At 37.5% G+C, this 11,276-nt stretch overlaps 1 protein-coding gene across 1 annotated transcript; it reads right to left on the bottom strand.

Moving 5' to 3' along the window:
• Positions 1-2,213: 2,213 nt before the first annotated feature.
• Positions 2,214-5,857, bottom strand: lsm3 (LSM3 homolog, U6 small nuclear RNA and mRNA degradation associated). Its single transcript, XM_063911392.1, is given in 5 exon segments — positions 2,214-3,306; positions 4,261-4,356; positions 4,498-4,529; positions 4,532-4,607; positions 5,720-5,857. Coding segments are annotated over 5 exon segments (306 nt in total). The 5' UTR covers positions 5,741-5,857; the 3' UTR covers positions 2,214-3,225.
• Positions 5,858-11,276: the final 5,419 nt, after the last annotated feature.

The raw sequence follows: 11,276 nt of genomic DNA, 5'->3' as shown, positions 1-11,276 counted from the left end.
ATATATAATGACATACCACTTGAAATAGTATGCTATTGTTTCAACTAAATTACCGACGTTGGAATTGAAATAAAAGTGGAACATATGACATGAATCCCAATAGGAATGATTTTATGAAAATACAATGCAATGCATGCATCACTATATGACCATTCAGAAGTGTTTTTAAAACTTTCAGAAAACCCCACACAGCTCAGTGAACAATATGACCTTTTGACTGTATTTGATCACGCGCAAGATAAAAGACAATACAAATGGACATGGCCTACGGATGTTAACATGAAGTCACCCGATATGTTTTTTACTTAGGATCATACACCAGTGTCTAGTTTAGAAAAAGGTAGACTCATTTGATTGTAGAGTGTTGTATATTTGCATGGACTGTTGCAAAAACCACTTAGCTCATAAACATCAGATTTCAAAACATAGTATGTTTTATCTTAGTCATTATTTCTTTGTCCGAGAGGGTGATTTGTAACCGTTGTCACGGAAATGATCAACATAGTATTTGTAGTATCTACATTTGGTTCACGTTGTCAAATTACAATGCTTAAATGCTCTGACACTTATAAAAATAGGTCAGCCATACATTCTGACCCCTGACAGGTGAAGTGAAGAAGTGGTTATCTAGTTAGAATGTGCAATAAAGACACTTTTCTTGAAATACTGTTCAATAATCACCATCATCAATCATCATTTTTGTAATGTCTCCACACATTACATTACATGTCCTGAAGATGCTGATCATCAATTCATTTGCCATGTATGTGTACCTACTTATTTACTTTATTCTAGTGAAACTAATTTGTGCTTTTCTTCTTCTATAAGTTAACATGCTAGCTTATTCTGTATTATTGCATGCCTTTTTTTTTTTTACCAGCTATGCCACTTCTGCTGTAAATAATGTAAATGTCCCTGCTGTGGGACTAAAAAAGGATTTGTGATTCTGATTGTGAATGGCACCTGTCAGTGTCCACCCTGAAAGCGCCTACAATGGGCACGTCAGCATCAGAACTGGACCACGGAGCATTGCAAGAAGGTGGCCTGGTTTGATGGATCATGTTTTGTTTCACATAATGTGGATGGCCAGGCGTGTGTGCGTCGCTGACCTGGGGAAGACATGGCATCAGGACGCACTATGGGAAGAAGGCAAGCTTGCGGAGGCAGTGTGATGCTCTGGGTAATATTCTGCTGGGATACCTTCGGTCCTGCCATGAGGATGTTACTTTGACATGTACCACCTACCTATACGTGTCGCAGACCAAGTACACCCTTCATGGAGATGGTATTCCCTAATGGCAGTGGCCTCTTTCAGTAGGATAATGTGCCCTGCTACACAGCAGACGTGATTCAGGCATGGTTTGAGGAACACGACGAGTTCAAGGTTTTGACTTTGCCTCCAAATTCCCCAGATCTCAATCCATCGAGCATCTGTGGGATGAGCTGGATAAACAAATCCCTTGAGGCCCCACCTCGCAACTTACAGGTCTTAAAGGATCTGCAGCTAACGTCCTGGTGCCAGACACCCCAGCACACCTTCAGAGGTCTAGTGGAGTCCATGCCTCTACAGGTCAGGGCTGTTTTGTCCGCAAAAGAGGGAGCTACACAACATGAGGCAGGTGGTCGGAAAGTTGTTGCTGATTGGTGTAATAACGTTATAATACTGTGAAAACATCCATTCTGGATAAAGAATACTTTTACTTTTGATATTTGAAGTACATTTAGGTAGAAATGTGTGCTAATGAGTACTTCAACTTAAGTAAAGGATCTGATTGCTTCATCCTATGCTGAATAAATATAGAATACCTTGATATATTTCATCATTTATAGTTGAATGACTTTAGCAATTATTTAATTTAAGCTATGCAAGCAGTTTACCAGCTTTTCTTTGCTAATAAATTACAAAATTGGCTCCATACAATAAGACATTCTTTACCAGAACAAAACTGTATTTTAACAAAAGAAAACAATTCAGGTATTGCATAAATGATCACACCAAAAAGGTAACATTATTTTAACTAAACTGCAGAAAACTGCCTTAAATTGTTCAAAATAGTTCAGTCTGCATCATTGTGTTGACAAACAATAGACACCACCAGTCACGTCCAGAGGGGCAGATGCAGGACTGGGGGGAGGGACTAACACCGGCCTGCAGACCCTTGGTTACATTTTAAAGTGGTAAAAATAAAAAAAAATACAAAATTTGAAAGACATTTATTTTTTCAAATGACCTTTTTTATTAAAGTTACCAAAACCAAATGAAAACAAATGTTTACACATCTGAGCATGATGTCCTCTCAAGTCCCACAAACACTACAAAAATATATATAAAAAAATCATAAAATAAAACCGTCCCAGAGGAACGCAAACTTCCCAAATATTCACAGATAATGGGTTCGGGGTAACTTCACAAGAATTCTGCTGAGAACAAACAAAAAAGGTTCACTTGAGAAATGTAAAAAGTTACATAAAACCCCTCTGCTCAGTCTGCTGTGTGGCAATACTTTTTAAATACCCCCTACAAACACAAGTTAACACACACACGCACGTGAAGCAGTTCAAATTCCAAAAACCATGATGTTTGCAACCTAATATGGCACTTGTAGAGAATGGTAAAGGGGAACAACTCAAGGTGACAGAATATTGTATTTTTTCTGGCTTAACTAAAAACTGTTGGGATTGATTCATTTAAAATCAAATGACATATCCTGAGAATAAGAACTCAAATTGTGGCCTGAAATCAACTATAATCCCATAATAATTTGTCCAAATAAAAAACTAAATAGGCCCGAAGTCCTCTTTCTTTAAAATATTTGTTTTAATCATTGCGACCCCACAAACTAAAGTTGAGATTTTCTTATTAGAAATGATGATATCTTGTATTTTACTATTTGCTGAAATAATCCCCAAATCAATTTAATAATGATTTGCCCAAAAACCTCATTAATAAGCCCTCTTTGTCCAAGCCAAAATCACCTTTCTTTCTTTCTTAGTGAAAAGTGTTTTGAATCCTTGCAGCCCCACATAATAGTGTAGAGAGTTTGTGGTAGTATCTGATGATGGCTAAAGAAGGGGGTGGGGGGTACAGTAGAGTCTGACCAGAGGGGCGTGGATGTGTTTGAACGCAGCCATGTTTCAGCCTTTAATGACAGCACCACCCTCTCCTGCAGGTATAAGCTTCCCAGCTGCCTCAAACACTCCCTCACAAGCAGGAAGTGGTTAGGGTTAGCCCACCCTGAGGGGCGGAGCCACGAGGACAACACCGTCTCCTCTGACAAACAGCATGGGGATGTTCCTCTTGGTTGACTAAAAAAGACAGAAAAGGGAAATCATCTTTACATTGTTCTGATTATAACGAGTATTCTGCCCTCAAAGCGTCCGGCACAAACCCTTTTAAACCGTGCAATTCAGAATTAGTATTTTATTAATACTAACAATACATTTAAATATGCTCCATATTGTTGTACAATTTTACTTCAACAAATTAAGCTTTGTATAAATATTTGTATTCTTCTTTTATTGGACATTTTACTTTCACTTCTTACATTTACATACAAGATCCCATACTTTGAATTTCTTGCTCAACAAAATGCACTTGATGACCAGGCTCAGCTCTGAAGGAAGTCTGAGGGGTTTTCAGGCCGAGGCGTCAAAGCACACGCAGTGCACACCATTTTTTTTGTTCCTTTCCTTCGATTAATAGACTAATGAAAAATTAGTCGAAATACTTTTTTTCGCGGACTAACATTTCAAGCCTGAGAACAAAGAAACTGCGATCTCCACATTCCCATTGTTACAACAACAACAACAAAAAAACATGAATAAAAAGGAAAAGCATTCAAACACTAGCAAGACTTAAGTCAATCTTGTAGTATTATGGAAGTATATGTTGGCCACAGACACAGATTGCTAGCCATCCCTCATCACTCTTAAGAGAGACAGTTCAACTATGAACATGATTTTATATACAACCACTGAAAGTGCAAATACTGTTCTTCACAATCTTGGAGAGAACATCTTGTTTGCATTAGATTCTATCTTCAAATGTCAATGAAGTGAAATATTACCATTGTAGGGAATAACTATTTGAATATGCATTTTAAATGTTTCTATTGATATCGAATGTTTGAGTATAATAGCAGCATTGTTCTAGTGCTTCAGTAAGGCCCAGTATGTACGGACAGTTTTAGAAACCAGGACCAGCACAACAGTAGTTGTTCAGTAAGAGGACATGAGGATGTAACAAGGAGAAAGCTGTACCTTGTATAGTTCTTCATAGGTCTCCTCGTCGATCTCCACTGTCGTCACCGTCTCCTCCACATCTCCAAGGATCATGTTCAGGTGCTGATCGTAGGCCTGGGACAAACAAACATCAAGAAGCATGAAGTTAGGACACAAATATATCCGACCTGCGAGTTTTTAAAACATAGAAACCCACAACACACACTTGCAGGTATTTCATTGTTTTTTGAAGCAGATACTGGGTGTGTATCTTACATGCAGTCGACCGCGGAGCTCACGGTCATTCTCATCTTCACGTAGATCCTCTCATCTAGACTGAGTCTGATCAGATCCAGAGGCTCCTCTACCGTGTTGGTAGATGGGGGCTGCAGCACAAAAGTAAAGGACATTAATAACAAATATTACTTATATAGGCTTCAACAACTTTAGAAATAAATGCCAGTTCAGAGGATGCCCTCAGGACTTTTGTCAACCACATTCATAAATTTGTTCTTTAAAGAAATATAAAAACAAATAAATGTATGAGAAATGACAAATTAAGTAACAATAATATTAACAAACAACGCCTATAATTAGGATGGGGGTGTCATTTCTGACTACTGCCTTTTCGTATTAGGAAATAGGAGTGTCAAGGCATACTTTTTATTGTAATGAATCCAAGTGGTTGCAACAGGCATTGGAGATTTTAAAATGTCTTCTGGGTGTTTTTCAAGAGAGGGGCTGCAGAAAATGTGCACTGAGAAAACTGTTTGCTTTTTTGTTTTTGTGCTATTAGAATGCACACAAAGCTAGGTGAACACAGGTTATGGCGTGAACATCAACCTTCTACAAAACAAAGTCAAGAAATCTATGAATGGCAAATATAGGTTTGCAATTTCAGTGACTTTACAATGAAAGCATCTCAATTCTAGGGGAGCTACATCAGACCTAACTAATATCAACTAACACTTGGAAGATAGATTGAGAAGAAATGTAGCTGTGGAGAATATTAACCAAATTAAATCTATTTATTGGCTAAAAGTCCCACCATATGTTAAAGCATTTAGTTACACTTCTGTCCGGTTAAAGGCACAGCCCTAACATTTCCAAGATGTTTTTGAAGATAACAAGTCAGACACGTTTGAACTAGTGTATGCATTAGGTGTAATGCTACAAAATGAACACACAATGACAACTGATAGCGTTGTCCTGTAATATTTTTTATCCATTTTAGCTCTATCTGTTCAAACCAAACCGACATTGAAACACGTTTTGTCATTTTGAAGTTAGCATCAACGTGACGTGCTAACAGGGCTAATTTAGCTAGCTTGTTTAACAGGCCTCTCTGCGCTGTTAGAGGAGGAAAAATAAACGAATTGACACAATAACCCCACTGCAAGAACAGCACAAGTAAACACACCTTACAGCTTTCTTTTTTGATAATTATATACATGCAGTGTGAAAGAAAAACAACATAATTTGCCGCGGCTACACCAACCTGCTCAACTTCGTCCGCCATTGGTTTTGAGTGTGCGTGGTGTAGTTTGACCGGTACGGGTGTTGCCAGGTCTGTAAAAAAACGCGTTTGCAGTTAACGAGACAGGGGAAAGACGTGCAGTTTGGTACAGTTGGTCCAACACCTGGGTACATGTATAGAAAGGATTATGCAAAAGAATATTATACAGTGTGGAGAAAAGTATTGCAAATGATTTACTCAAAGAAACGTATCAATACCACAATGCAAACATATCCCATTACAATTGAAAATATTGCATTCAAAATGTTACTTAAGTGAACGTTCGGTAATTGGCAAGGTGTAGTTAAACTATGAAAAATAACTATGCAAAGTAAGCCTTGTCAGTAGATATCTAATTAATTGCGTCATGACATATTCAACCATACTTGCCATTTATCTGCTGAACAAGCACCTTAACGTTGACGAAATGTAGCAGATAAAACTGATTTACTTTTTCCTTCGTACATTTAGAACACAACTTTTACGTGTCCTCATAAATGGTACTCAAGGATCTGTGTTCCACTGATACGCACTTCAGATGCAGGATAGACGGCAAACCTGGCAACCCGCCACGTACAGCTAAGCAGTACCACTATCCTCTCTTTCCCTTTCCAGACCTTTCCATCCTCCATTGTCTCCTTGCTGCGACAAGAACAGCACCACTGTGCATTGGTAAGTTATAATTCAACCATCAATGTTAGTATATGTTACTTATTAGGACAAAGCTTCATCCATTTTTGACCTTATTTTCGGTTATTTATTGTGTTATTCAAGCTACTGTAAAACAAATACTGTCAAGTTCGCAGCGTCCATTTACAGACTATAGTGTTGCAAGATCGTTTTGAGTGCAGGTTAAAGTAGATGTTAGACCCTAAAATAAAACATTAAGGGTAATAAAACAACTAATAGGTAGGTTAGTTTGCTTTACACAACCCCTCTAATGGGGGGTTGCAAACTAACGTACCGATTAAACGCTAGCTTGTACATTTGAAAAGAAAAGTACATCGTTACAACATGTAAGTTATCATTTTTGTATTTTTGCTTTTATTGTTTTAACGTTATATCCATACATAATTACATAAAATCATACATTTATTAGTAGGTTTAGCTATAAGTCAAGTTACATTACTCCCACTGTGTGTATGCCACGTATGCATCACCACGTTGACAGGATGCACAGTAATATATTTTTTTTGCAGGTTTTCATTAACAAAACATTACAAGGATTTAATATCCTGTGGATATTTAATAACTTAGAATATGACTGTATAACAAATAACGAAAGGATTCATTTTTACTTATTGAATCATCATGTCATCATTTCGAATTATTTGGTTGTATGACCAGTTGTCAAAAAGCCAAAGTTGTTAGTGTCAGTGTAAGGTGAGACAGGTGATATCCACACGTTAGAAACAGTAACCCTCAAATATTTGGCATTTTCTGTTTGAAAATTGACTTAAAAGCTGATTAAGTTTTACATCTTTGCAGCTTTTTTGTGTTTACGTCATGTACTATACTTATTTGCATGTGTATTACATTCCTTTGTGTTTCTTTCTTTCTGTTTATATATGAATGTTTGTGCGCCTCATCTCCCAATTCAGCCCAGTGTTTCATACTGGGTGTGTGTGCAGGCTGAGAGGCAGAGCAGAGCAGTGTGTACCCATTCCACCCTCAGCTGCAGTATGGCTCCGTGGTGGAAGAGATCGCTGCTACAAAATGAACCAAACAGCTAACATGTGGCATAAAGATGCATTTGCTTACTTAAAATAAAAACTGTCATGAATCTTTGGTTGTAATAGAGTGGTGCAGGAATGAGTCCTTAAACCGTAAATGGAATAGCATTAGTAGTGTTCACATTTGGAGATTGTCCTGCTGAAGTAAACCTGTAAGTGTCATAATGTAGTGTTTGCATCAAATCTGATATCTGCAATATGAGGAAATCTCATTGCTTTTTGACGAGAAACCCCTTTCAGGCTAACTTAAGGGTCAGTTTCATAAAATACGTCATCACTGCACCACTCTACTCTCGACAGCAGATACTTTGCCCTTCTTTGCATGCTTGTTCTGCTACGAGGTGTTTTCGAAAACTGTGTACAGAGGTAGGGAAAGAGTCATTCCCCATTAATCATTAACTCACACAGTAGGGGTTGGTGTCCTAGAAACGAGAGATGATGCAATATTACTACAACTGAATGATTAATAACATTTATTTATTCTATTTTCCTATGTCTATCTCTCTCTGCTCCATCATCACATCCTGCAGAATCTGACGTGGGACAAACCAGCAACAAGATGGATCCCGACACAGGAAGACAAAAAAGCACATGTAGTAATAAAATACTTACTTTATACTAAACTATACTATTATACTAAACTGACTTCAATTCTATTGTACAACATTTTAAATACAGTGTATTTTGTATAGTATTATATTGTTAAGATATGCATCAAATATATGAATAGTGTATTGTGTATAAACTGTATTTCTTTAACACTTAAATTACAAGAAGCAAGAATATAAAGATATTCAAATGCACCCCATTATGCTAATTGAATGTGTTTGAACTGAGTATAATCACATTTGGATGTGACAGATATTATCTTGGATATAACTTAGCATTCAATTAATTTGTGTTTTACTTAACTAAACCTTGAAAACATTTTTTAAGGGACTCCTGTTCTAGATAACTGTCAACTCCTTGATATTGAAATGTCTTTGAATGTGATGAGACTGTAAACTTCATCTAATAAAGTCATATTGTATAACTTAAACGTATTGTCTGTTGAATGTGTCAGGGAATCATAGTGAAGTCACTTTGTTTCCAAGCAAGAATACTTGAAAAAACAACGCTTAAAAGAGAAAAGTACTAAACCCTAACTAAAGCTTGATTGTTATGTGTTGTAGGTGCTTTACAAGAATAAAGACAGACTTATTTTAAGCCTAAAACGTTATCCGCACTAGCTTCACAGTTACTAAGAACCATCCCTCCATAGAAACGCACCTGCCATCAGTGTTTCCATTCATTCATTCAGTTACAACAATCAGTTGTAAAATGGTTTTCACAAGTTGTTTACAAAATCATGCCAGCAATAAGGAAGTACATTTTTTACACAACATAGATAACGCTCATATAACACACTCTCTCTCTCTCTCTCTCTCCCTCCTCTCTCTCTCTCTCTCTCTTCTCTCTCTCTCTCTCTATAATTTTTTTCCAATCCTGAGAGCTTAATTTTCTCTTGAATTGCTACATTTTTCCAAAAGGCTAATATTTGTTTTTCTTTTTAAACAATTAAACATGGATATTAATTTCCATGCATTAGACAAGACTTAAACATATGCTATAAATTTAAAGTACCATATGCAGAAAACGATAAGGCAACAACGCCAACAAAACAATATCTGAAACACAAAAAACATTAGCATCCACAGTGTGTATAAGGACAAACCACCTGTGGTATGATTTCATACCTAAAGGCTAACTAGACTATTTACAGCGTACAGCTACAGTTTATTAGAAGGTGCCAGATTCAAAACAATCTTAGTGGAGCACATGAGAGTGCATCTAATGTTTCCAGCTTGATGTTTATCACATTTTTACCCAAAAGATTTGAAAATGAACGATCAGCCAAGCATTCATTTGAAATGCTGTATCTGTGAGGCTGATTTCCTGTAAAGATCAGGCTGCAGTGACATGCACGTCCACAGCAGGGCAGTGTTGGACTAAAGAAAACACACAGTTCCTCTAACTGATTTATAGATTCAGCTGACGGTAGATTTAGCTGGAAAATGTACTATAATAGGAAAAGAAAATCAGTGAAAAAGAAAACAAGTCATCATGGATTTACATTTGCTACTGCCAAGCCCCTAAAATTGACTCATAAAAGCCAATCAAAATGTTGAATTATTTTCCACAATGAATTACTACTGACTCAGCTCTGCATAACTGTGATCGTTTGTTTTTAAGTGCTTTTTTCATTAATCTACTTGGAAAAGGATGATCTATGAAGCTGCAGGACTCGCAGACTGACTCTGCATCAATGCTTCATCATGCACACGTGGGCGTGGTCAAATCTAAATTTGGTTGGGAAAACCATAAGAGGCATTCAGGCTGGTCATCCTGCTGCTGACACACAGTCACACAGTCACACACAGTCTCACACACACACACACACACACACACACACACACACACACACACACACACACACACACACACACACACACACACACACACACACACACAGGAGATTAACACCTCGTCAGCAGCAACCCTGTTAATCTGCATTGTTCCATGAAGTTTACTCATACTGATGCAATCCATGAATAACATCTTCTCCATCTGCAAGAGGACAGATGCAGAAGCAGGAAAATGCCACTAATCTGTCTGATTGGCTTTATATCTGTTCTATTTTTCATAGTCGATACTGCATTTCACCTTATTTCTGTAGAAGTCATTCTGAAGTGATCTGTAAGGTGTTCGACAGGTGCAAACACGCCGCTACCAATGTAAACACTTTCGGTAGGAGAAACACACTGCAGTTTCAGAATCGATGGGAATAATAAACACAGTGGCTTCAACACATCCAAATGAAGAAACAGCTTCACCAACTTGGCAACACATACGCAGCAACATTCACAAAGTCCTTGAAACATGTGCGGGGTGTACTAAAATAGCTGCATAAACACAGACACACACAGCTGGGACAGGAGCGCATGTTGACCCTCTGGGTTCATAAAGTTGGTGAATATTTTCAAAATGATGCACATATGTTGTCAATTTTGTGTATTTGTTTATTTATTTACATGGGTTTTGGCATTTCTGTGGTTTTTAACATTTTTGAAACAGCAGCGTTTAATATGTTCGATGCATTCCACCTAGAGTTTAAGGCCTTTGTAGCACGTTTTCACTTGTCGGCTACCATAGATCAGGCCTTTTTTTGAGTCAAATATTTCATGATACACCCAGTGAAAGAGTATTTACCCTTACTCAGTCAACTTAAATTCTTATTTTGATGTTCCTGGTTAATAAGTTTGACTGTGAAACTCTAAACTAAGGGGAGTGTGTCACTTTCCGTCATACTGCTGAGAGGTGGTATGAAAGCTTTTCTTCTGTAATGACATGCACACATTTATAAAAGGCACCTCATCTGACAAAATGATTTATGGGACCTAATTAAATATTATGACTTCTTTTTCAAAGGACATCAGGTCACATGCAGCTGCACTAGGCAACTTCTCCTCTTGGCAACTCAGAGGTGGAAATGATTAAATGCGATGTCAGTAAAGTGCACACTCATGTTCAGAAATGCGTTCAGTCTGTGAGGTCTTTCTTGCCAAGAAAAAACACAAAAAGACATTGTAAAGACAAAAAGTTGTGCAGCTTTCTTTGGAGTAACCGTTCACTACTGAGACAGCTGAGATTCAGCACTTCCTGTGAGTGAAGCTCTTCAATGCCAATGACATACTTAAATAGATCTGATCGGCCAAATCAACAGCGCCGCCAATAGTCGTGATGGATTTGTCCTCTTTACACTTTTT

This window comes from Eleginops maclovinus, chromosome 20 (genome assembly GCF_036324505.1).
Source record: "Eleginops maclovinus isolate JMC-PN-2008 ecotype Puerto Natales chromosome 20, JC_Emac_rtc_rv5, whole genome shotgun sequence".
Taxonomy (NCBI): Eukaryota; Metazoa; Chordata; class Actinopteri; order Perciformes; family Eleginopidae; genus Eleginops; species Eleginops maclovinus.
This window is presented reverse-complemented; position numbering and strand designations above follow the sequence as displayed.